Source organism: Balaenoptera musculus, chromosome 12 (assembly GCF_009873245.2).
Source record: "Balaenoptera musculus isolate JJ_BM4_2016_0621 chromosome 12, mBalMus1.pri.v3, whole genome shotgun sequence".
Lineage (NCBI taxonomy): Eukaryota > Metazoa > Chordata > Mammalia > Artiodactyla > Balaenopteridae > Balaenoptera > Balaenoptera musculus.
Genome location: NC_045796.1, coordinates 27,317,511 through 27,345,448, shown reverse-complemented (window position 1 = coordinate 27,345,448; position 27,938 = coordinate 27,317,511). Strand labels below are relative to the sequence as shown.

At 37.1% G+C, this 27,938-nt stretch overlaps 1 protein-coding gene across 3 annotated transcripts in view; it reads left to right on the top strand.

Annotated features, from left to right (window-relative positions):
- The window catches only part of PEX7 (peroxisomal biogenesis factor 7), a 91,000-nt gene that overhangs the window by 8,437 nt on the left and 54,625 nt on the right, over nucleotides 1-27,938 (top strand). For all 3 annotated transcript variants that reach the window (XM_036871979.1, XM_036871977.1, XM_036871978.1), the window contains exons 4-7: nucleotides 3,801-3,878; nucleotides 4,263-4,371; nucleotides 25,051-25,157; nucleotides 26,812-26,925. In XM_036871979.1, the coding sequence (XP_036727874.1) occupies nucleotides 3,801-3,878; nucleotides 4,263-4,371; nucleotides 25,051-25,157; nucleotides 26,812-26,925 (408 nt within the window). The remainder of the gene's footprint in view (nucleotides 1-3,800; nucleotides 3,879-4,262; nucleotides 4,372-25,050; nucleotides 25,158-26,811; nucleotides 26,926-27,938) is intronic.

Here is a 27,938-nt window from a genome sequence, read left to right as displayed (position 1 = left end):
GTCTCCCGCCCTTGTTATTATTTTCTAGTCTTCTTACTCTACATTATTTTTCTTAGTAGTTTTTAAAAAATCACAACCTGAAATTGTGTATTTATGCTTACAGCCTATCTTCCCTTGCTAAAGTATAAGACCCATGAAGGCTGGGGCTTTATCTGTCTTGTCTAACACTATACGCTCCCTCCCACATGCCTTGTTCATAGTAAGTGCTTAATAAATATGTATTGAATAGTTATTTGACTTGAGGTTGGGATAATGGAATCTAATCATCCCTTTTCAGCTGTCTCCCAAACATCTCTCTGGTTGTAAACTTTTTTCAGGGCTTGAGGTTAATGTCCAAACCCTGTTCTTCCTAGACATTTCCACTTGACTGTCAGGCTGTCACCTCAAACGCACTGTGTCTAAAATTACACATTATCTCCCTTCCTCCAGTCTTCCGGTTTTGTTAATGCCACTGTCACTGACAGTTCTGAGGCACAGAACCTTGGTGTTGTCTTGCAGTTGTTCACTAGTCCTAGTCCCTAGGGTGCTTTATGTCCCTGTTTATGCCTTTGGGGGAGTTCCTGGTCACTATTTTCACCTCTGCTTTCTGCTATTGACATTTTAGCCAGCCCTCAGGGCCCTGCTAGGATACCTCTCTTCTGGGCATCAAGCTGAATTTTCCATCCCACCAGCTTTTGTATTTATGGTCTACAGTTTTGGTTTTTGTGTTTTAAACTCAATATCCTGGCTTATACTGTTAGTTTCTTTCCCATGTCCTAGTATATTAAACACAGTAAAACAAACAAACAAAAAGTGTGTATTGATTGAGTCACCTTTATTTCCTTTTTTTTTTTAAATAGAAATGTGGGAGTTGCACAGAAGTGGTATTTATTTATTTATTATTTTTGGCTGTGTTGGGTCTTTGTTTCTGTGCAAGGGCTTTCTCTAGTTGCGGCAAGTGAGGGCCACTCTTCATCGCGGTGCGCGGGCCTCTCACTATCGCGGCCTCTCTTGTTGCGGAGCACAGGCTCCAGACGCGCAGGCTCAGTAATTGTGGCTCACGGGCCTAGTCGCTCCGTGGCATGTGGGATCTTCCCAGACCAGGGCTCGAACCCGTGTCCCTTGCATTAGCAGGCAGATTCTCAACCACTGCGCCACCAGGGAAGCCCTATTTCCTTCTTTTTTATCCCATTTTTAACCTCACCGTGTATATCCTATGCTTGATTTTGTCCTAGACCCTGATGGTTGCCACTTTGTTATGAGTCACATAGAAGAGCTGGCAGCAGCCCTGGTATCAGCATAGTTTTCTTACGTCGTGTCTTTTGTTCTCATTGGGGCTGGGTTCTCTCTGAGCCCGCGGAGGCTCTTGCAGTTTTAGAAGGTGAGAAGTTGTCAGGTTTCAAGTCCTCTGTCATGTTGGAAATGTGTAGAGGTAGAGGAGTCTGAGCTAATGATGTTATCTTTTAATTGTATTTGTTCAGTTATCCTCTAAAATGAAAACAGTAGCTCTTTATAACTACTTGGCAACAGCACAGGTTGTGGAGATAAATTTGGTTGGTTAAATCATTTTAACTCAGTTTCTTGAGTGCCTATTATATTGCAATGAGCATAAACAAGATGGTTTTGTTTATGATGGTTCTTCCAAAATATAGCAGGTATGGCAGTTATTTAACACTAAATTTAGTAAAACATGGTAAATGCTGAACTAGGAGTAGGTGTAAGATGCTGTCGGAGTGCACAGAAGGAAGCATCTGACTCCTCGATGCCTGAGGGGTTCATCAGGGGAGGCTTACTTCACAGAAGATTTAAAGGGGCTGAGTCTTGACAGATGAGCGGGGGTTCACCAAGTGGATAGATAGGTAGGGGCTTTAATATGGGTACGGATAATTCATGAAAACAAAATGGAATCAGTCTGGGCCCAAATGGAGCTCCAGTGAAGGGTGATACCAACAAGGGCAGGGTTTTATTTCCTTAATATCACAGTGCCAGGTCACTGAAAAGTTCCATTTTAAAGTGCCTTCATGCAACATATTGTAGAGACAGCCTAGCATCATGACTAAAGGTGGACTCTGCGATTAGGCTGCCCAGGTTCAGACTTCAGCTCTGCAGCTTACTAGCTGTGGGAATTTGGACAAGTTACTTAACCTCTTTGGGCCTTGGCACGGTATCTACTTCACAGAAGTGAAGACGAAATGAGATAAAATATGTAAAGTGCTTATGACAACATCTGGCAAACAGTAGGTGCTCAATAAAGATTTCCTATTGTGGTTATTTTTGACTGTTCACATCAGCTTGGAGCAGGGGTTGGCCAGTTACTACTCGTGGGCCAGAGCCAAATCCAGCCCACTGTCTGATTTGTAAAGTTTTATTGGAACACAGCCATGCCCATTTGTTAAGTATCATCTATGGCTACTTTGTGCTCTACAAGGCTGAGTTTAGTAGTTGTGACAGAGACCAAATGGCCCATAATATATTTATTATGAACATAATAAATATATTAACATATTTATTATATAAATATTTAAGGCCTAAAATATTTATATGGCCCTTTACAGAAGAAACTTGCTGAGCCCTGGCCTAGAGGGTAAAATCAACCTCTTCTGGTCTCAAGCTCTTCCCTGATTGCTTCCGAGCCTATCTTTTTCCATCCATAACTGACAGGTGGCTGCAGCAGCACTTTGGATTTTGCTGACCCTTCTGTATACTTTATGAGCTACTCTCTGTTGCTGGATCATGATTTCTTTAGTGTTCCAACTGCTTTTCTCTCTTGTGCAAGAATATGGGCCGCAGCAGGGCCAGAACTGGGTGTTGAAACACTCACCTTAGTACATAATTTAAGTACATAATTTAAGGGGGCCCCAAAAGCTCAGTAGTCAAGATAAATAATCTCTTAATGCAGTATTTAAAAAATCAAAATTAATGTAAGAAAAATCTACGATGAACAAAATATCAAAGTTTTAAGTAAGGACATAATCGGTAGTACTAATTATTTTTTTGTTTTAAACTCAGGTTCCAACATGGCTAGGCATAGCACTAGGCAGTAGAGAACAGGGAATCCATACTTAAGCCACAACAAACCCCAGACAGTCGTGCTTCCTGCATAAATATGGTAGAGTTTGTAGATTCAAAATAACCTGCTGGTTGATCACACTTAATGGTATACTCAGGTCCATGGCAGGACTACTTTTGTAAAGTTTAATTATACACATATTTGGTTGAACTTAGCTTCCAGTAGTGATCTGTATATAATCTGTTGTATCAAGTAACAGAATTAAAAGTATTTCCATAAGTTTTCATATAGTTCATTGGAGATGGTTTACTGAGAGCAGCATTGGATAACTAAAGCTGTTTACCAAGAGATCTGAAAGTATCACGTCATTCCGCTAAGCTTTTTCAAAGAAAGGCCAGAAAGGGATATTAATTGAATTTTAATGCTTTCTGATAAACATTGACCTGGCAAGCTTTTTTAGATGACTAACTTTCTAATCTGCTCTGACATTTCTTCAGGGTGCTGCAAACAGTGATTTGTTGGTAGGTTTAAAAATATGTATAATTTGTTTTAGTGAAGAAGGTTTTGGAAATATTCTGTAGGATCCTGCTAAAGTAGAATGGAGTCTTATCTGTTAAGGGTGAGGCTGGAGGAACGGACAAGATGACCTTTCCCTTTCTCAGACGCCATATTGAGATTTGTAGGACTTTATTTGATGTTTCAACGAAGTGAATTAGTTGTTCTAACTGGCTATCACCGTTACAAACAGATTAATGTAATATTGAACTTGATGCTCTTTTGCATTCTAAATGACACTTTAAAATGTTTTTAGGTGTACAGTGTTGACTGGAGTCAAACCAGATGTGAACAGCTTGTGGTGTCTGGCTCATGGGATCAAACTATCAAACTGGTATGTCAGCATTACTGTATTTAAAACCAAATATTCCCTTCCTCAAAGCTTCCACTGAAGTTTTTTCTTTTCTGGAACATACTTCTATTGCTTTTCAGTTAGGCAGTTAATTTTCTTTGCAAAAAATATACTAAAGCATTTATTAGAATTTAAAATTTTCTAATCTTCTAGCTATAAACTAATAATTAGCTCAGTGTTGATTATTTTGGCCCCTTAAATACCATCTTGCTTTATATAAAAATAGACTTTAAAGAAATCCTTGAGATATATATGTATATTGTGTGTGTGTATAAATACATATATATGGTATATCATATATATTGTATATATAAAGCATAATGAATTTGCCTCTGTTAAGTAATTGATCTATTCATTTATTTGTAGTGGGATCCAACTGTTGGAAAGTCTCTGTGCACCTTTAGAGGCCATGAAAGTGTCATTTATAGCACGATCTGGTCGCCCCACATCCCTGGTTGCTTTGCTTCAGCCTCAGGTAAAGAATTCATTTACCAAAAGCGTTATTTGTAGGAAATGGTGGCCTCACTTTCTCCAGTAGGTGGCACTGTGTACCTTAGATTTGGAGAAGAAAAGGGACTACATTCCTATTTGAACTCTTGAGACTATTTCATTCTTTCTCAGTCTCTAGTTAAGAATTATCCCGGCCTGCTTCTAAACCTTTGACTTAACATGTGCCTTTTTGGTGAGGTGAGAGGTAAGGGACAAAGTGAGGGCTTTGGCATCAGACTTGATTGAATTTGGAAACTCTCTTCAGTGGCCGATTGTGGGGCGTCAGGGTGATGTGATGGGTTTTCGCATCAGTAATATGGGGCTAAGAATGTCTAACTTACGGGGTTGTTGTCAGCATGAAATAAGGAAGCATGTAAAATGTCTAGCACACAGTCAACCTCCTTTGCTTGATATTTACCTTCTTTTTAGGGATAGTCTGTTTAATTCATTGCCACTAAGCCATAGCAAGAATATGTTTGGTATGATCTTTTTTCCTAACTGTTTACTTTTGATTCATGTCAGCAATTCTAAGATAAAGCGGATACTTACATTTATATGTCTCTATGTTTTTTGTAGAGAAAAGTCATTTTATAGAAATTTAAAATTACACTTTGTACTGTTTGCATAAGGATTTACAAATTTGGTTTGTTGGCCGATTCCTAAATCATGTATAATCTGAACAATCTACTTTATATATAATTTGGAGAGAAACATTGCACAATTTCTCTGCAGTGCCATTTAAAACAGCTTGGTCCACCTGCCAAATGGTCATTTAAATAGCTGTCCTCATCTTCACTCGCCCCTGGCTGCTCTGGAGTGGGTCTCCCCTGGCCATTTACCTTCTTCTCACACCCTGTAACCCTGCCCTCACAGCTCTTGTACTTTCCTCCTCTTACCTTTTCTTTCTGCCAGTCTATCCTGTCACCCTTCTGTTGTCCTGACTTTACATGGACAAGTTCAGTGGAAGGGTCCTTCCATAAGGGGATGGGGAGAAGAAGCTGAGATAACGAGAATAACACTCCCTTCTTCCCATGGTTAGAAGGTAGAATCATTCCCAGTGGGGAAACAGTATGTTGGAAGACTTTAGAGGTTTTTAGAGGTTATATTCATGTGGTTAAGGATATGGAATATTAATTCTCAGTGATATTATATCTGCCACAGTATGACTTTTCATACTGTGAATTTTATAAGCACAACTATTAATGAATAAATATGTTTAATTAATGATTAATGGTCTGTCTTAGGCAGATCATAACCAGTTATAAATCTTTCAAAGTTGGGAACCAGTCTAGCTCCTTTTATTAGCTACTGAGCTGCTTTGCTTAGATGGCTTTATTTTTGGTTTGTTTATCAGAACAAAGGTTGAGTAACAGTTATAAGAATGTGTTAATTAATCATAAATATTTGTGGTGATTGACAAGATAATATCAGCACTCTTTATATCTTGCTTCTTTTATAACTTTCAAAAAATAAATTTATGAAGAGAAAACAGAAATGGTATCCCGATAATTCCTCTTTGAGCATATACGTAGTAAAGAAATTCAAACAAGACAGAAACATGCCAAGTAAAAAGTAAGTGCTCATTCCCCTCCTCCTATAGAACCACTGTTAACATTTGCTTGTATTCCTCCATAAAAATTCTTATGCTCATTCCAGAATATATGTTCAAAAAATTAAAAATGTTAATGGGGAATATTCTTCAGGAAAAAGTCAGATATCTTTAAAGGCTGAATTTGCTTAGTGATATTAGGTTTTACATGCTTATAGGTATAAAACTTTTGTCGTTGTTGAAATTGTACAGGAAAATAATTTTGTAATTTTGAGTCAGAAAATCTCCTGTCCCAAATTCATTTTCCCCACTGAAAACATTGTTATTATAAAACAATTTTTGATTGTGGAGATTTCTTAGTAGCTGTAGTCCATTATTACAGCTGAATTGACTGAATCATACCACCATTCAGAAAGAGTTCTTAGACTATAGGTTTAAATACACTTGTTGGAAGAGAACATCTCCCAATTATATATTATGAATTATACATATGCATTTATATTACATATTTAAGTTTATAAAATTAAAACAAATCTAAAGTAGAAAAAGAGGTACAACAGGTTTCTTTTATTTGATATACCACCAATAAACATTTGGCTAAAGAAAGATTTCTGATACTATTTCCTTCCTAAAAGCTCTGATACCTTAATATATACTGCTTCACTTTTCTTTTAGATAATTTGTATAATGTATTGAGTACCATTAAAGCTGTAAAAAGCATAGAAATAAAACAAAGGTGAGCAATTTAATTGGCATAAGCAAGGGCAGAGTTGCTTTTCTAAGGCTGCCTTCTTGAGTCACTTTCATCTGCCTCAGGAGACACATACTGGGAAGGAGAAACTGGTGTCTGCTCAGGGTATTCCAATGTGAGGAATGATTCAATTAGACCATTTGGGAAAATGTATACATAAATATAATCTATATGACACTTGTTATTTTACAATGTGTTTATTTCAGGGCAGCAACACCTTATAGATTAGACAAAACAATAACAACTTTCCCGGTCTAGATGATGTCAGTTTATTCTGATAATGAGAATGCTGATAGTGTCAAGGCAACAGATATTTTAAGGTTTGGACCTTGAAATGGTAAATGGATGTGTCTCCTCCATCTTTTAGAGGTTTGCCAATTCGATGAATGAAAAGTTACAACTAATTGTTGTTTTGATTTGTGTATTTGATTACTAGGGCTAGTGAACACATTCAGTATGTCAACTGGCTGCCGTAGTTGTTCTTTTGTGAGTCACCTGTTCATGTCTTTGGCCTGTTTTTCTACTGAGAGCTGTTTGTTGTTTTTCTGTATTGATGTATGAGCTCTTTTTATACTTAGGAATTAGTTCTCTGTATCTTACGTCTGTTACAAATATTTTCCCAATTTTTTTTCTGTCCTTTAACCTATTTATTATATTTTAATTTTTACTGTATAAGCATTGAAACTTTTTGGTAGTCAAAACTATCAATTTTTTGCTTGATAGGTTTCTGACTTTCATTTAGGATGAATAAGGAGTTGGCTCAGTGAAAAGTGGGAGGCCTTAGATGGCATAGCAAGAGAGAACATTCCAAGCAGAGTAGTATATTCAAAATTAAGAACTTGATGCATTTAAGAAACTGAAAGAGGGCCAGAGGGACTGTTGCCTAAGAGGAAAAGGGTAGTAAAAATGAGGTCAGGATCACAGGCAGGGGCCCAGATCATGCCTTGTGGGCTGGATTCAAGACTCTGGATTTTATCCTATGGACAGTGGGAAGACATGAAGAGGTTTAAGCCTGGGAGTGATATGATTAGGCTTGCATTTTTAAAAACTCATTTTGGCTGTCGTGTAGAGAATAGTTTGGAGGTGAGCAAGAGTGGATGCAGAGAAACAATTAAGAGAGAGATGAAGGCATGGATAAGGATAGTGGCAGAAGGGATGGAATAAAGTAGGCTGATTTGAGTGGTATTTCGAGATGATTTTATAAGATGTGGAAGACGTGGGAGAGGGATGAATAAAGAATAAGTCCTAGATTCTTGGCAAGGACAAATTCATGGATGGTAATGTCATAACTGAGATAAGAAATACATTTGAAAACGAAGATCTTGAGTTAGTTTTAGAGCATGTTGAGCCTGTGGGACACACATGTGGGGTTTTCAAGAGCAGGTGGAGTTTGGAGCTGAGAAATCAGACCTTATGAATAAGAACTGTGTTGTTAGCTCATAAATGGGATCGAAAGCCATTGCAGTAAATCAGAGCACCCAGGAAAGACTAAACAGAAGAAAGCTTAGAATAGAGCACAAGTTGGCAAACTATTGCCCTCAAATCAAATGACCCACTGGCAGTTTATGTAAATAAAGTTTTATTGGAACACAGTCACGCCCATTCATTTATATATTGTCTGTCTATGTCTGTTTTCATGCTGTAGTGGCAGAGTTGAGTAGTTATGACAGAGACTGAATGACCCTCAAAGCCAAAAATACTTACAGTTGGGCTCGTTACAGAAAATGTTTGCTGACCCCAGGTATAAGTCTTGAGGGGAGATAAAGGGATGGAAGGTCTTTTGCACAGTGTGGTTATTTAGGGGAGGAGAGAAGGCACAATAGCAGGGGAGGGGAAGAGTGCTTCCTGTATTGTCTCCTCGTTTCATTATCTAGCATCTGAAGATAGGCAATTGGTAGGATAATTGCTCCTTTCTTGCTAATAAGCTAAATCAATGCCCTGAGATGTTGAATTATGTTGAGTGGGTTCCACAGGAAATATAATATCACAGAAATCCTTTCTATTTGTTTATTATGTTTTTTAATTCTAAAACTTAAAAATGACCAAATGTCCCTGAATTCTGAAGTATGACTAGGTTGGAGAGCCTCAGAAGTGGAAACCTCCAGGTAAATTGTGAACAGACACATACGTCCCATTTAGATTAAGCAATTTTTTTAGATCCTAAGATAATAGTGAATTATAATAACTTCTGTGTGTAGAGGTTCAGGTAACTCAGAAAATGTTTTGTTTGCTGATTAAAATTAATAGTATTTTCTAGAATGAAGAAAGGTACATTAATAAAATTATTACTACTATTCTTAAATTTTCTAAGTTGTGTAAGTTGTAGTTTCTCAGTCCATAATTTGAACCAAATCTTTTCTGAAATATCAAGTCTTTGGGGATGGGACTGGTAATATATTTTTCCTTGTCACATTTCCTTTTCCAAGCCTAAATTTCTTCTTTGATTTTTTTCAGTCTTTCTGTGGCACAACTAGCCATAAGGCTGGGTGTGTATTAAGTAAATGATAGCAATATTAATACACTTGTTTGAGTTAACTAACCCTTTAGCCTGCATATATAACTTGAGTTAGTCATTTTTATGCTTTTAATGGAAATGCTAATGAGTTTCATGTTGATAGTGAATCAGATCTGCAAGATGACTGCAGTTAAACATAATGGTTATAATTTGACCATTTTATAATTTTACTATTGGTGAAAACCCCTAATACAGAGACTGTTAGTACAAGGTCAATTAAAATTCTTATAAGGATGTGAATTAGTTTGACATTAACATCATTTTCTTAGTGTAGGGATGCCCTTTGGTCTTATATTCTACATTTTCAAAGGATTCGCCTCAAACTCTGGAAGGAATTAGTGGTATAGAATAGATCCATCTTCAGAATGACCTGAAACATACTTCCCTTCTAGTGAAGCAGTGAAGACATGTCATCTAGGAGCTCTAATTGGTAGCATTTGTAATAAACTAGAATTAATAATGAGTATAAATTGGAAAAGTATTAATAAATAAAACCATAAATTACTGATAGATTTTTAAAAATTCCTTTACCTTACTATTGCATGTAATTCTATTAATTTGTATTATTATTTAAGGCCCCCAAATTATCTTTCTTTGTTTTTAATTGTTCTTTTACTGACCGTGACCAAAGGTAAAATCTGATAGCGACAAAGTCAGGCACGGGGGACCTACAAGATGGTGGAGGAGTAAGACGTGGCGATCACCTTCCTCCCCACAAATACATCAAAAATACATCTACATGTGGAACAGCTCCTACAGAATACCTGCTGAATGCTGGCAGAAGACCTCAGACTTCCCAAAAGATGCCTGAGGGCAACCTACATGTAGAGGTGGGGCCAAAACCAAAGTTGTACCCCAGGAGCTGTGTGAACAAAGAAGAGAAAGGGAGATTTCTCCGGGCAACCACAGGAGCAGTGGGTTACATCCCCACAATCAACTTGATGTACCCTGCATCTGTGGAATGCCTGAATAGACAACAAATCATCCCAAAATTGAGGCAGTGGACTTTGGGAGCAACTGTAGACTTGGGGTTTGCTGTCTGCGACTGATTTGTTTCTGATTTTTATGTTTATCTTAGTATAGTTTTTAGCACTTGTTATCATTGGTGGATTTGTTTATTGGTTTGGTTGCTCTCTTTTTTCTCATTATTTTTATTTTTTATTTTAATAATTATTTCTTTTTATTTATTATTTTATTTATTTTTATTTTTTTCTATCTTTTTTCTCCCTTTTCTTCTGTTTAAAAAATATTTATTTATTTTTGGCTGCATTGGGTCTTCATTATTGAGTCCTCGTTGCTGCATGCAGGCCTTCTCTAGTTGTGGTGAGCAGGGGCTACTGTTCGTTGCAGTGCATGAGCTTCTCATTGTGGTGGCTTCTCTTTTGCAGAGCTTGGCCTCTAGGTGCATGGGCTTCAGTAGTTGTGGCACACGGGCTCAGTAGTTGCGGCACACGGGCTTAGATGCTCCACGGCATGTGGGATCTTCCCAGACCAGGGCTCAAACCCGTGTCCCGTGCACTGGCAGGTGGATTCTCAACCACTTCACCACCAGGGAAGTCTCCTCCCTTTTCTTCTGAGCCATGTGGCTGACAGGGTCTTGGTGCTCCAGCCTGGTGTCAGGCCTGAGCCTCTGAGGTGGGAGAAGCAAGTTCAGGACATTGGACCACCAGAGACCTCCCGGGCCCACGTAATATCAATAGGCGAGAGCTCCCCCAGAGATCTCCGTCTCAACGCTAAGACCCAGCTCCACCCAACGGCCAGCAGACTCCAGCGCTGGGCGCCCCATGCCAAACAACTAGAAAGACAGGAACACAACCCCACCCATTAGCAGAGAGTCTGCCTAAAATCATACTAAGTTCACAGACATCCCAAAACACACCACTGGATGCGGCCCTGCCCACCAGAAAGACAAGATCCAGCCCCACCCACCAGAACACAGGCACCAGTCCCCTCCACCAGGAAGCCTACACAAGCCACTGAACCTACCTCACCCACTGGGGGCAGACACCAAAAACAATAGGAACTGTGAACCTGCAACCTGCGAAAAGGAGACCACAGACACAGTAAGTTAAACAAAATGAGAAGACAGAAATATGCAGCAGATGAAGGAGCAAGGTAAAAACCCACCAGACCAAACAAATGAAGAGGAAATAGGCAGTCTACCTGAAAAAGAATTCAGAGTAATGATAGTAAAGATGATCCAAAATCTTGGAAATAGAGTGGAGAAGATACAGGAAACTTTTAACAAGGACCTAGAAGAACAAAAGAGCAAACAAACAATGATGAACAACAAAATAAACAAAATTAAATATTGTCTAGAAGTAATCAATAGCAGAATAACTGAGGCAGAAGAACGGATAAGTGACCTGGAAGATAAAATAGTGGAAATAACTACTGTAGAACAGAATAAAGAAAAAAGAATGAAAAGAATTGAGGACGGTCTCAGAGACTTCTGGGACAACATTAAGTGCATCAACATTCGAATTATAGGGGTCCCAGAAGAATAAGAGAAAAAGAAAGGAACTGAGAAAATATTTGAAGAGATTATAGTTGAAAACTTCCCTAATATGAGAAAGGAAATATTCAGTCAAGTCCAGGAAGCACAGAGAGTCCCATACAGGAAAAATCCAAGGAGAAACATGCCAAGACATATATTAACCAAACTATCAAAAAATAAATACAAAGAAAAAATATTAAAAGCAGCAAAGGAAAAGCAACAAATAACATACAAGGGAATCCCCATAAGCTTAACAGCTGATCTTTCAGCAGAAACTCTGCAAGCCAGAAGGGAGTGGCAGGACATATTTAAAGTGATGAAAGGGAAAAACCTACAGTCAAGATTACTCTACCCAGCAAGGATCTCATTCAGCTTCAACGGAGAAATTAAAACCTTTAAAGATAAGCAAAAGCTAAGAGAATTCAGGACCACCAAACCAGCTTTACAACAAATGCTAAAGAAACTTCTCTAGGCAGGAAACACATGAGAAGGAAAGATCTACAAAAACAAACCCAAAATAATTAAGAAAATGGTCATAGGGAGATACATATCGATAATTACCTTAAATGTAAATGGATTAAATGCTCCAACTAAAAGACATAGGCTGGCTGAATGGATACAAAAACAAGACCCATATATATGCTGTCTACAAGAGACCCACTTCAGACCAAGGGACACATACAGACTGAAAGTGAGGGGATGGAAAAAGATATTCCATGCAAATGGAAATCAAAAGAAAGCTGGCATAGCAATTCTCTTATCAGACAAAATAGACTTTAAAGACTATAACAAGAGACAAAGAAGGACACTACATAATGATCAAGGGATCAATCCAAGAAGAAGATATAACAATTGTAAATATTTATGCACCCTACATAGGAGCACCTCAACACATAAGGCAAATGCTAACAGCCATAAAAGGGGAAACTGACAGTAACAAAATAAAAGTAGGGGAGTTTAACACCCCGCTTTCACCAATGGACAGATCATCCAAAATGAAAATAAATAAGGAAACACAAGCATTAAATGACACATTAAACAAGATGGACTTAATTGATATTTATTTATCGAAAAACAACAGAATACACTTTCTTCTCAAGTGCTCATGGAACATTCTCCAGGATAGATCATATCTTAGGTTACAAATCAAGCCTTGGTAAATTTAAGAAAATTGAAATCATATCAAGTATATTTTCCGACCACAATGCTATAAGAGTAGATACCAATTACAGAAAAGAAACTGTAAAAAATACAAACACATGGAGGCTAAACAATATGCTACTAAATAACCAAGAGATCACTGAAGAAATCAGAGGAAATCAAAAAATACCTAGAAACAAATGACAATGAAAACACAATGACCCAAACCTATGGGATGCAGCAAAAGCAGTTCTAAGAGGGAAGTTTATAGCAATACATTCCTACCTCAAGAAACAAGAAAAATCTCAAATAAACAACCTAACGTTACATCTAAAGCAATTAGAGAAAGGAGAACAAAAAAAACCCAAAGTTAGCAGAAGGAAAGAAATCATAAAGATCAGAGCAGAAATAAATGAAAAAGGATGAAGGGAACAGTTTCAAAGATCAATAAAACTAAAAGCTGGTTCTTTGAGAAGATAAACAAATTGATAAACCATTAGCCAGACTCATCAAGAAAAAAAGGGAGAAGACTCAGATCAACAGAATTAGAAATGTAAAAGGAGAAGTAACAACTGACACTGCAGAAATACAAAGGATCTTGAGAGATTACTACAAGCAACTATATGCTAATAAAGTGGACAACCTGGAAGAAATGGACAAATTCTTAGAAAAGCACAACCTTCTGAGGCTGAACCAGGAAGAACTAGAAAATATAAACAGACCAATCACAAACACTGAAATTGAAACTGTGATTAAAAATCTTCCAACAAACCAAAGCCCAGGAACAGATGGCTTCAGAGGCGAATTCTATCAAACATTTAGAGAAGCGCTGACACCTATCCTTCTCAAACTCTTCCAAAATATAGCAGAGGGAGGAACACTCCCAAACTCATTCTACGAGGCCACCATCATGCTGATGCCAAATCCAGACAAAGATGTCACAAAAAAGAAAACCACAGGCCAGTATCACTGATGAACATAGATGCAAAAATCCTCAACAAAATACTAGCAAACAGAATCCAACAGCACATTAAAAGGATCATACACCATGATCAAGTGGGGTTTATCCCAGGAATGCAAGGATTCTTCAATATACACAAATCAATCAATGTGATAAACCATATTAACAAATTGAAGGATAAAAACCATGTGATCATCTCAATAGATGCAGAAGAAACTTTCGACAAAATTCAACACCAATTTATGATAAAATCTCTCTGGAAAGTAGGCATAGAGGGAACCTACCTCAACATAATAGAGCCCATATATGACAAACCACAGCCAACATCGTTCTCAATGGTGAAAAACTGAAACCATTTCCTCTAAGATCAGGAACAAGACAAGGTTGCCCACTGTCACTGCTATTATTCAACACAGTTTTGGAAGTTTTAGCCACAGCAATCAGAGAAGAAAAAGAAATAAAAAGAATCTGAATCGGAAAAGAAGTAAAACTGTCACTGTTTGCAGATGACATGATACTATACATAGAGAATCCTAAAGATGCTACCAGAAAACTATTAGAGCTAATCAATGAATTTGGTAAGGTAGCAGGATACAAAATTAATGCACAGAAATCTCTTGCATTCCTATACACTGATGATGCAAAATCTGAAAGAGAAATTAAGGAAACACTGCCATTTACCATTGCAACAGAAAGAATAAAACACCTAGGAATAAACCTTCCTAAGAGGACAAGAGATCTGTATGCAGAAAACTATAAGACACTGATGAAATAAATTAAAGGTGACACAAACAGACGGAGAGATATACCATGTTCTTGGATTGGAAGAATCAACATTGTGAAAATGACTCTACTACCCAAAGCAATCTACAGATTCAATGCAATCCCTATCAAACTACCAGTGGCATTTTTCACAGAATTAGAACAAAAAATTTCACAATTTGTATGGAAACACAAAAGACCCCAAATAGCCAAAGTGGTCTTGAGAACGAAAAACAGAGCTGGAGGAATCAGGCTCCCTGACTTCAGACTATACTACAAAGCTAAAGTAATCAACACAGTATGGTACTGGCACAAAAACAGAAATAGAGATCAATGCAACAGGATAGAAATCCCAGAGATAAACCCATGCACATATGGTCACCATATCTTTGATAAAGGAGGCAAAAATATACAATAGAGAAAAGACAGCCTCTTCAATAAGTGGTGCTGGGAAAACTGAACAGCTGCATGTCAAAGAATGAAATTAATACACTCCCTAACACCATTTACAAAAATAAACTCAGATTGGAGTAAAGACCTAAATGTAAAGCCAGACACTATAAAACTCTTAGAGGGAAACATAGTCAGAACACTCTATGACATAAATCACAGCAAGATCCTTTTTGACCTACCTCCTAGAGAAATGGAAATAAAAACAAAAGTCAACAAATGGGACTTAATGAAACTTAAAAGCTTTTGCACAGCAAAGGAAACCATAAATAAGACGAAAAGACAACCCTCAGAATGGGAGAAAATATTTGCAAACGAAGCAACTGACAAAGGATTAATCTGCAAAGCATACAAGCAGCTCATGCAGTTCAATATCACAAAAACAAACAACCCAATCCAAAAATGGGCAGAAGACCTAAATAGACATTTCTCCAAAGAAGATATACAGATTGCCAGCAACATGAAAGGATGCTCAGCATCACTAATCATTAGAGAAATGCAAATCAAAACTACAATGAGGTATCACCTCACACCAGTCAGAATGGCCATCATCAAAAAATCTACAAACAATAAATGCTGGAAAGGGTGTGGAGAAAAGGGAACCCTCTTGCACTGTTGGTGGGAATGTAAATTGATCCAGCCACTATGGAGAACAGTATGGAGGTTCCTTAAAAAATTGAAGGCAGAACTACCATATGACCCAGCAGTCCCACTACTGGGCATATACCCTGAGAAAACCATAATTCAAAATGAGTCATGTGCCACAGTGTTCATTGCAGCACTATTTAGAATAGCCAGGACATGGAAGCAACTGAAGTGTCTATCGACAGATGAATGGATAAAGAAGATGTGGCACATATATACAATGGAATATTACTCAGCCATAAAAAGAAACGAAATTGAGTTATTTGTAGTGAGGTGGATGGACCTAGAGTCTGTGATACAGAGTGAAGTAAGTCAGAAAGAGAAAAATACTGTATGCTAACACATATATATGGAATCTAAAAAAAAAAAAAAAAAAAGGTTCTGATGAACCTAGGGGCAGGACAGGAATAAAGACACAGATGTAGAGAATGGAGTTGAGGACACAGGGAGGGGGATGGGTAAGCTGGGAGGAAGTGAGAGAGTAACATTGACATATATACACTACCAAATGTAAAATAGCTAGTGGGAAGCAGCTGCATCGCACAGGGAGATCAGCTCGGTGCTCTGTTACCAGCTAGATGGGTGGGATAGGTAGGGTGGGAGGGAGAGGATATGGCGATATATGTATACATATAGCTGATTCACTTTGTTATACAGCAGAAACTAACACAACATTGTAAAGCAATTATATTCGAATAAAGATGTTAAAAATAAAAGTCAGGCAGAATTGTACATATTAGCCCTTTATTCAGGCTGAGTCACACACACTTCTTTGTATTACATTGGCCTTTTGTGTAGCATAGTATACATAATATTGACTCTGGATGTTATATATAGAATATTCAGTGTGTAAGACTGAATAGCAGATAAAGACTGTGTAGAGAGTTAGCAGTATAATTACAAAACTTAAGTATCTGTACTTTGTAAATAGATAGTATATAAAAAGAGTCTTTCATCAACAAAATGTCCATTTGCTTTAACAGAAAAAAAAGACAGTTTAATGACATTACCTTCATGTGTTGTATTAGAAATGAATGTAAATAGTGGTTATACCAGCCAGCATGTCTTTGGTTGAAAGTGAAAGAAATTCTGACCCAAACTGCCTTAAGGTAGAAGATAATTTATTTGCTCACATAGTTGAAATGTCCAGAATTACACCTGGCTATGTACACACAGCTGGATGTAGGGCTCAAAGACTGTTCTTGCTCTCTCTTTTGTTCTGTGTTCTGTTAAGTTGGTTTCAGTATCAGGTACCACATGATAGCAAGATGGCAGTAGCTCTAGCCCCTGCATCCTTTCTTGTTTCTGTCCAGTAGGAGAAAGTGGGAGATTCCTTTTCAGACATCTAAAAATGTTTCATTTTCTCTCATGGACTCTGATGGCCTGTGTGGATGTTCCTAAACTAATCACTGTGCCTGGGAGAGGAGGCTGTAATGTGTTGATTGGCTTGGGCCTGGCTCAGCTCCTGCAGTTGAGAATGGGAAACGGGAGAGAGGGTGGTACCTAGCTACATACACTGAGAATGGCAAGACTGAATCCTGGTTAGGTGAAGAAGATGGATAGGGGGTCAATATGAACTAAATTGTCTGCACATCCAAGGCTTGGAATAAATCAGAAGGGATTTGACAAAAACCTAGCACTGGACCTGTGAGCTGTAACCTATGTTCCTTAAAAAAAATTGAATACAGTAAAGCCATTTTCTGCCAGATTTTATGATTTTGGAAACTCAGTGGAAGGTTTATTTATCAAGCATTTGACATTTTCCTGAAATATTTCTCCATGATGATTTTTCCAATATTAGCCTACTTAATAAAGTTGAAAAGATTTGAAGTTTTTCTTCCACTCTACAAAAGGAGGGTTTGTGGCATAGTAAAAGTTGGGGTAAGCTCTAAAGCTCTCATTGTGCCTTTGCCATTTCAAGAGAGTTAAGAAAATTTGCTTACCAAGCTGTGTACAATGCACTTCTTTGCATATTTTCTTTGCTTGACTTGTTTTCATATATTTCCTATAGGGCATGTAGTCTTTGACATAGCTGAGCACCTTACACAAGCAAACACTAAAATTTTTTGATTATTATTATATAATATACGGGAATAATCATCTTACCAGAATTTTAAAAACATATTTAAGATTAATTTTGATTGTTGACAGGGACATTGTCAGTGAGTCAGTCATATATTTAGTGAATGTCCGCCTTTGTCTGGGCACTGAAGATACAGTGAGTGTATAGTCCAGTGGGAAAGAGAGATGCTAAGGAAAAACCTAGCAACAATAACGATCAGGAGCATGAAGTTCTTTGAGGAAGAGGGCACAGCACAGTGGTTAGGGACATGGACCCTGCAGCCAGGCTCCCTGTGATCAAATTCTGCTTTCACCAGTGTTACGTGACTTTGGTCATGCTACTTAACTTCCGTCTCTTCATTCCTCATTTAAAAAATAAGGGTGATAATAATACCCATGTCATGGAGTTTTGATGAGGATTAAGTGAATTAGTATGAGCAAAAAGCTTAGGACAGTGCCTGGCACAGAGTAAGGGCTCTCTGAGTGGTGCCTCCTATGATTAACCTGTGTGCTCAGAACTCTGTGGAAACATAACAAAGAATTCTTGAGCTTGTCAAAGTTGGCTGGTCGGAGAAGCTTCTCTGAGGAAATAGTGTTTAAACTGCTACCTTATGAACAAGTAAGAGTTAGGAGATGAGAAGTGGGAAGCAGAGGGAGGGGATGTGGAGAGAGCAGGGCATATTTGAGGAAGATCTGAATGGCCTTTGCGTGCGTATGTGCTGTAAGGATTAAGAGTCAGTGCTTATCTAGAAACTAAAACTCTGAGAACAGAGTTTTAGAGTAACTTCCTTCAGGTAGAATCTGGAATGCATGCTTGTGTAATAACGTACTAGTCCAGTGATCCTGAAACCTGGCCCACCATCAGAGTCATTGGGAAGCTTGAAAAAACAACAGAATTCTAGCCTTCATCTTAGTCCTACTGAATCAGATACCTCTGAGAAGTGTATGTATGTATGTATATATGTATGTATGTGTTTATTTATTTATTTTTGGCTGTGTTGGGTCTTCCTTGCTGTGCACGGGCTTTCTTTAGTTGCGGCGAGCAGGGGCTACTCTTCGTTGTGGTGTGCGGGCTTCTCATTGCGGTGGCTTCTCTTGTTGCAGAGCATGGGCTCTAGGTGCGTGGGCTTCAGTAGTTGTGGCTCGCAGACTCACTAGTCGTGGCGCACGGGCTTAGTTGTTCCACAGCATGTGGGATCTTCCCGGACCAGGGCTCGAACCCGTGTCCCCTGCATTGGCAGGTGGATTCTTAACCACTGCACCACCAGGGAAGCCCCAGAAGTATATTTTTTAATCACCCCAGCTGAGTCTAGTGATCAGCCTAATTTGGAAAGCACTGTACTAGTCTATGGTGTCACTCTGTTTAAGATGCCTAAATAAATAGCTTATTTCTGTTGATGTAATGGAAATTGCATGTTTGTTTTAATAGAAATATACTCATCTCTTTAAAAAAAAAAACTGACAGAATGGTTTCAGTGCTGAATTCAGAGAGGAAGTGGTTTCCTTGGATTGAGAACTCTTTAGTTTTTTTCCTCAGTTTTGTCGGTTATAGTTTGAGTTATATTATGGTCTTTATCAATTAATTCTCTTACTTTGTCTTCTTGCTTACAGACAAGAACTTGCTATAAAACATACTATAATCTTTGCATAAAAATAGTTTCAACTGCAGAATTCATGGTTGAGAAACCCAGTATTGTAAAATATTTGTCTTCACAAATATTACAAATGGTAGAAGCTTGTATGATAGGCAGTCAAGACGTAGTTTTATGTCGAATCCTGTGGCACACGTATAGCTAATTATGTCTTTCAACTGCTTATAACAGTTTATATTTTAAGATAGTATATGCGAATATAGCATTTGAGTTTTTCCAAGAATCTGGTCACCTTCAAAGTTGTATGGTATTTGCTAATCTAGACCTAAATATATCATTAGCTAAGTTAAGACAGACCAAAGGGAGGAGTATATAGAGATTTAGATCTTCCTTAGCAGAGTTCTCTCAGGACATTGGTTTTGTTTAGTTCATGAAAGTTGTATTAGTACAGAATTCATATTTCTAAATTACGTGAGATGAAAGGGAAGAATATTTGAGCTCTTTACATAAAGAGGATTAATATGAAGTAAACTTTTTTTTGAACCATGAAAACTAAATTACTGCTATTACAGACTCCATATAATTGCATAAATCATAGCCATGCCTGAATATGTGGAGTCCAGTAGTTTAAAAAAAATCATTCTACTCTAAGAAAAAAGTCATATTACATCTGATAGGCATCTGGCATTTCAAATAAATTATTTGGGCCCAATATGCATCCTTTTTCTACTCATTTCACTTCACAGTTTCAGATTCACTGTTTACACTTATTCTCCTTACCCAATTTCTTAACGCTGCAACTTGAATTAGACATAGTAGTAGCCAGTACATCCTATACCATATTATGCACTTAAATTCACTGGTTCTGCAGCCAGTGGCAAGTCTGCAACGGATAAGAGAAGCTGGTAATTCAGGTGGTTCTATGGCACTATCAAGGGCCCTGATAAACGTCTGGCTGACAATGAAAGGCCAGTTGTCTGGAAAATGCAATTTAAAAAATATATAAATATAGATGTCGTGGGGGCTAAAAGAGTTGAATGAGTCCTGGTACCAGTGGGCCAGGAGGTCCCTCTCCTACCTGGAAAGCAAAGTGATGAGGAGGAAGTGACGAATGTGTGCAGCAGAAGTGGAATTCTCAGCTCCTTCAGAGCAGTTCTCACTTTTTTGTGCCCTTTAAATTAACTGCAAGAGGGGACAACCTAAGCCATGGTGTTTTTAAAAAGCATTGCTTGAATATGATGGTGAAGAACCAAAATATTGTCCCAGAGTAATTTGAAATACACATATATAATGTATATTATATACATAATATAACAATACAATATATAATACACATAGAGAACAGTGCATAATCTTAAGCATGTGATGAATTTTCACAATGAACACATCTGTGTACCAGCACCCAGATCAAGAAACAGAGCATCGCGGAGGCCTCCCTCACATCCTTCAGTCATTACCCGACCCCCACTCGAGGGTGACTACTGAACTGCCTTGTAATAGATTAATGTTACCTGTTTTTATGTTTTCTTGTCTAGTTTCTTTTGCTCAACATTATGTTTTGTGAGATTCATCCATATTGTTGCTAGAATTACTAGTTGTTTCTTAATCTCCTAGTCCACGTTTATTGTAATATTTTGGTACTTTAAAACATTCACATACACCCATAAAATGTAATTATGAGGAATGTAATTATTAGGATGAACACAAGCTCATTGAACTTTAAACAAAGCTTAGTCATGGTTTATAGCAGACTTTATGATTTCAGACCTGGTATTACATATAAATTTTTGAAAGCTAGTATACATCATTTAGGCATTTCCTATGTTTTAGTGGAAGCCTTGTGCCAAATCGAATCTTTTTTCTCTGGGGCTAGGCTTTATAGAGTTTGAAGCTTCAGGTGAATCCCATTCACTGCTTCCATGATGATAAGGGCTTGCCTTTGCCTACAGGTGATAGAACTTGTGCAATCTTAGGTCTTTGTAGAATTTATTGAAAAGCAACCCCAGAAGGGGAAGGGATGCTTAAATGACCCCCGGACACATTCTCTGTCTCTAACCTGGACTTTTCTCTGCTTGTTGACTTGACTCTGCAGGCCAGCTTTCTCCATACAGTGAAACACATGGCCACCAGCAGCTTCTCAATTTTATAAGCTGTAAATTCTACTGTGAGAGAGGGACTGACATTATTTTTTCAGTTATACTTCAGAAAAATCCCAAGTAGATACTTTTGACCTGTCAGCTGTGGCAGGGGCAGAAAATGAGATAGTATGACTGGCCTTGCTTAGACCTGTCCTTGGCCAGTCGATTGTGTTGAGCCATAGGTCTTTCTGGAATCACATGGTGAAAAGAGGGTGCTGTTCCTGGAAGGGTGTTGCTGGGCAGACCAAACTCTGGACATCCACACCACCCTGCTGTAAACTCTGAAGGTTAGGGGAAGTCATGAAAGATCATCTAATCAAAGCTACTTAGACTTCTGAAAGAAATTCTACTGACTGGTGGCTAGACCACAGACAGTGATGATTATTAGGACCCCTGAAATGTTGGGAGCTCTAGTCTATACCGATTCTGAACCATTTCCGTTTGGTACTTTCAAACTCATCATTCGGTCTCATCCCCACTATCCTTAGCTAGATTCAAAAACGTTAGTCACTCTCTTCTATCAGAGTGGTTTTCAACCTTTTGTAAAATAGGAGGATGATGCTTTTTAAATAAAAAAAAATTTTAATCTCACACACAAACAATAGTACATATTTATGAATACATAAAAATGTTGTAGAAGTATCACCAAAACACAAACTACAGGGAGGCACACCGAATTCAGCATTGTGGTAGCCTCGGGCAAGGAGGATGGGGAATGGGGTTGGAAATACAGTAGAGGTTTCAACACTGTCTGTTGTGTTTTGTTACTTTTACTTCTAAAATAATTGTGGGGCAAATATGACAGAATGTTATCTGTGTGTGTCTATTAAAATTTCCCCCAATTTATAAAATAATTAACGTATAAATTAAAAGAATAATTCCTCAAGGTTTCGCCAACATTGATCACGTGGCACTTCTCCTCCGACAACGTTAGGGGGCACCATTGTGTAGTTATAGTTGACACAGGCTAGGAAGCCAGACAGCCTGGGTTCCGATTCTAGGCCCTGATTCCATTGTTTCCTCTCCGCTGACTTACTTCAGCTCCATGTGCTTCAGTTTCCTCATTTGTAAATGACTACAAAAATTACTTTTTATTTTATCAAAATTTTTACCTCACTTGTTGTGATGTTTTTAAAGTTAATATATTCATCTCTTGGTATCTGTTGGGGATTGGCTCCAGGACCCTCCCAGGATATCAAAATCCCTAGATGCTCAAGTCCCTTATATAAATTGTCGTCATATTTGCATATAATCTATGCATATCCTCCTGTATACTTTAAATCATCCCCAAATTATTTAAAATACCTAATACAATGTAAATACTGTGTAAATAGGTGCCAGCACAGCAAATTCAAGTTTTGCTTTTTGGAACTTTCTGGAATTTTTTTTTCCTGAATATTTTTGGCCCATGGTTGGTTGAATTCACAGATTTGGAACCCACGAATATGGAGGACTGACTGTACATGTAAAATGCTGACCAGTATTTGGCATATAGTAAGCATTCAATAAATATTAGTTATTATTTATTCATGTTATTAATAGGGACAGGAATGACTTCTAATCATGGTTATGTTTTGTTATTTTATTTTTAAAACTTTATTTCATTTCAACTTTATAAGGCGGATTTGTTTTTGTTGTTTTTTTTTTGAAGTATAGTTGAGGTACAATGTTATATAAGTTGCAAGTGTACAATATAGTGATTCACGATTTTTAAAGGTTATACACCATTTATAATTATTATAAAATATTGGCTATATTCCCTGTGTTGTACAATATATCCTTGTAGCTTATTTTATGCCTAATAGCTTGTACCTCTTAATCCCCTACCCCTATATTGCCCCTCTGCCCTTCTCTCACCCCACTGGTAACCACTAATTTGTCCTTCACGTCTGTGGGTCTGTATAAGACAGTTATTTTATCATAGGTGAGGAAAGTAAGAATCCAGGATGTTAAGTAACTTGACTAAACGTCAACAGCTACCAAATGATTGAGCTGGATTTGAACCAAGCTCTGGAGCTCCAAAGCCCCCATTCTTAACCTCTACATTTCACTACCACCAACAATTTAATTCTTATCTTTCTTAAACAACTTGCAAAGAAATCAGAAAAAAATGCTCTAAAACTCTTGAACTTAGGTAAATGACGTATGATTTAGAATTGGGATGATAGGAAATTGTATGTAGGTAACTAAAGGAAATTTTTTAAATTTAGCATTTTTAAAAAAAAATAAATTTATTTATTTATTTTTGGTTACGTTGGGTCTTTGTTGCTGCGTGCAGGCTCTCTCTAGTTGCGGAGAGCAGGAGCCACTCCTCGCCGCGGTGTGCGGGCTTTTCACTGCGGTGGCCTCTCTTGTTGCGGAGCACGGGCTCTAGGCGCGCGGGATTCAGCAGTTGTGGCTCATGGGCTCTCTTAGAGCACAGGCTCAGTAGTTGTGGTGCATGAGCTCAGTTGCTTCGCGGCATGTGGGATCCTCCCAGACCAGGGCTCGAACCCGTGTCCCCTGCATTGGCAGGCGGATTCCCAACCACTGCACCACCAGGGAAGTCCTAAAATTTAGCATTTTTATATACCACATATTAGCGTATCTACTATATGCTAGAGACCATGCTAACGATTTACAGAAACTTTATTACACTAAATTCTTATACCATCATGCATGTAGTCATTCTGTTTCTTTTTTAGAAATGAGGAATCAGTCTCAGAGATATTACATAACTTGTGCAGGGTCACACAACTACTAAATGGAATCAAGACTATGCCTGCCATCACATTGTTTTTCTTTTTTTCATTAAGCTGAACTAGCTTTCTCACATGATCAGTTATTGTTTGTAATTTAATTTTGATGTAGATATACATATATTCAGGGTTTTTCATCTGGTCATTTTGTTATTTCCTCATAGTTTACAAAATTGAAGGCAAACAGCATGTAAAACATTTGATCAGGGTTGACTTCGTGCAGCTATGTGATATAAATCATTTTTGTAGTAATTCAGAGTATTACCTGTAGTAATCAGCGTAATTCAGAGTATAATAATTCAGAGTATAATCATTTTTGTAGTAATTCAGAGTATAAGGACAAATTTTCTCAACTTGTTTTTTTCCAAGGTGAAAAATATACCTTCGGATGGCCCTTTAAAATGTAATAAATGTAAAAGCTAAGATTTGAAAATTATCCATTTCAACTTGGTAGATTTTGCACACATTTAACAGTAAGACTATTACCACTTTGTTTCTTATAGAATATGCTGGTATAGGGTGCTGACTTTATTTACAAGAAACAAAGATTTTCAGGGCCTTTTCCTATCCTGAAGAAAAATGCATTGGGTGTGTGTTTAATCACTGCTATGTTTGTCTTAGTGTGAGATTTAGATTTTCCTGCTTTGAGTAGATCTAAAAACATTATCATGGTGCCTTATTTTTTTGTAGTTCATCACTTTTAGTAGGTCTTATGCATTATTATAGTACAAAAACAATGTATATATGATATATAGGTGGCAGTATCCTGATAGTGAAAGTGGTGTGTTTTCCCCTGATTGGTTGTCATGGGTACCGAGTATCCAAGTGGTGTGATGGAAAGTGATCAAGTCTTCCTCTTTCACCAGGCGATCAGACTTTGAGAATTTGGGATGTGAAGACAACAGGAGTCAGAACTGTGGTTCCAGCACATCAGGCAGAAATTCTGAGTTGTGACTGGTGTAAATACAATGAGGTACCCTGTCTGGTTCTATCCTGAGCTGCTGAGCCCTTCCTAATGTTGAAATGTTTTAGATTTTATTTTATCTTTGTTTATGTGGACTTTGATAGTGTTTATGGACCATTAAGTTAAATTCAGTCCCTTTCGTTTCTAATTGATGATTGTGAGTGACCTGCATTAGCATTAATTGGATTTAAGTGCACATAAAACAGGCTGAATAAGAAACAGAAGTTCTCAAAAGTTCAATAGTGCAGCCTTACTTGTTTATTTGGGAAACTGCTTTACAAGTTACCTAATTTTTTACTTTATTGCTGTTAACCCTGCCAATTTGTATCATCTTTTGCTTTCATTTCTTGTTCATTTTGCTAGTGAGGCTGCTGAACTATTTGTAACTTGATTTTTAATTTGACAGTCCATCAGTTTTTAGAATTTTCTGTTTCGTCTTCCCTTATAAGCCTAACCAAGCTTCATGTTTCTGTAAGGATAGCAGTGTCCATTTGTAACTTTTTGCAGAGCTTCAGCTAACCATATGAGCATATGAATTAGAAATAGAAATGGATTAAATATGTGTTGATATGCTGTTTAAATAGATATATGTACCTGAAGCAGTCTGTTGACTATGACAAATAAGTATAACATATGCCTTGTTTTTCCCACTTTTAAAGTAATCAGTGAAGGTTAAGAGAACATTGTATCGGCTGAGTTCTTTAAATAGAAAGAAATAAAATAGATTTTAAAAATATAGAACATATTCAAAATAATACTTGATTTTAATAAAATTTTCAGTGCTGATGACTACAGTTCAAATCTCTCTCATGAATTTTCCAAATAGGAAAATGAAATTGTGGACTGTGTGTTATACTTTTGGGAATTCTAAAAAAGTTGCTGATATATACTTGAGAGTAGTTTAAAAATTAAAAAAAAAAATCATTGCAGCTTTTTTTCAGAGGAGCTTATATTGAAGTGGAAAATGTTCAGACAATAGATTACTGCCCTGGTTGATGTGGAATGGGGCTGAGTGCGGGCGCAGCTCTTGGCCTCTTCAGCCATGAACTCTGGGTTCACCTAGGGTGCTCTTAGATAGCAGAATTTATAAAACCTGACTAGATAGGAGACTTACCACTTTCTGCATAAATTCTCAGATAGTGTTACATATTATATTAAGACATGGCCCATGAGAGTTGAGAACAGTGATTGATTTAGAATTAGAAAAACATAAAAATTTAATTTATACCTTGCACTTTCAAATATTTGTAAATTAGCAGGCATCTTGCCTTTTAATGCTTGGTAGAAACCTCAGAGGATGCTGAAAAGAAAGGTGGGCTCATTTGTCAGGTATAATTTTTAAAATCTTATGTTCTTATTAATATTCCTAGAAGTAGATTGGAAAATCTACAATGCTGTTTGAGACTCTGCCTTTTTCTGTTGTGTATAGTGTTCCATCATATGCCTAAAGCATATTGAGTTCCTTTTCTCTCAAGTCCTACTAATTTTTGCTTTTTGATGTATATTCTGACTCCTTTCTATAATGTTATATAACTTTTCAAGAATGACTCCTGGGATCAGATTAAGTAAATAACAGAAAATAGACACTGTTTCTAGTAGGAAAGCTTGGGTACTGCTTAATTGCACAGATGTCACACTTTACTTTTCTCTGAATTGTTTTCAGAATTTGCTAGTGACAGGGGCAGTTGATTGTAGTTTGAGAGGCTGGGACTTGAGGAATGTACGACAACCAGTATTTGAACTTCTTGGTCACACCTATGCTATTAGGAGAGTGAAAGTAAGTTTTTATCTTTTCTTTTTATACATAGAACAAAAATATAATTAATGAAGTATATATAAAAGGTGTTTAGGGGATGGGGTTATTGATTCTTTTTTATGCATGTTTTTGTTATCCAATGAATGATAATGAATATTGAAAGATTAAAATTGGGTAAAATACTGGAATAATTATTGAATGAATTGTAATAATGTAGTCGAGCAGTACTTAGGATTAAATAAAATGTTTTTCTCATTCTGTCATCCCCATTCTATTATTCCTTTTAATATTTTTTAACTATAGTAATTTACTTTTAGTATTATATTCTTTACAATTTTTCATTCAGTGGGAAGATTTCTTTATTTTGTTGAAACTTGCACAGAGAGAGAGTTAATTCTCTATTTTCCCTAACATGATTGTATATATGAATGTTCTCAGAAGTTTAGGGTATAGACAGTTTTCCACTTTGTAAACAGCAGAGGATGAGGTAACTTTTTTCTGCTGATCCCCTCAAATTTGTCAGGTATAAGGTGACTTAAGTTAGTTTCCCAGCTTTTATTTAGGTAAATTTTGCTAAGTCACTGTGGAAAACATCTTATTAAGGGACATTTCCCAATTTCATTCTTTGTTTTTTACATTAAGGATAAAAAGGTACCTTTTTGATCTTTTCATTAAGATAATTATGTTATTCCTATTTAAAAAATTCTAAATTGTAGTTAATATTTTAAATTTTACTGGTTACAACTCAACATATGAGACACAGTGCCCTGATGTTTTTTCATGGCACACAGGTTTTAGTAGTTAAAAAATATTTTCTATATATATTTCACAGTGCTTCTGAGAATGAAATAGGGTAATGTAGTGAAAGTATTTTGCAAACTATGAAGAGCATTCAAATGTAATTATATTATGTGTATATAACTATTAAAGTACTGGTAAGAAAAACATGGAAGAAATAAAATTGCAATGGGCAGCCTGGTGAAACATGTTTATTACTAAATATTACTTGTCTTTAAATTTGCAGTTTTTGACCT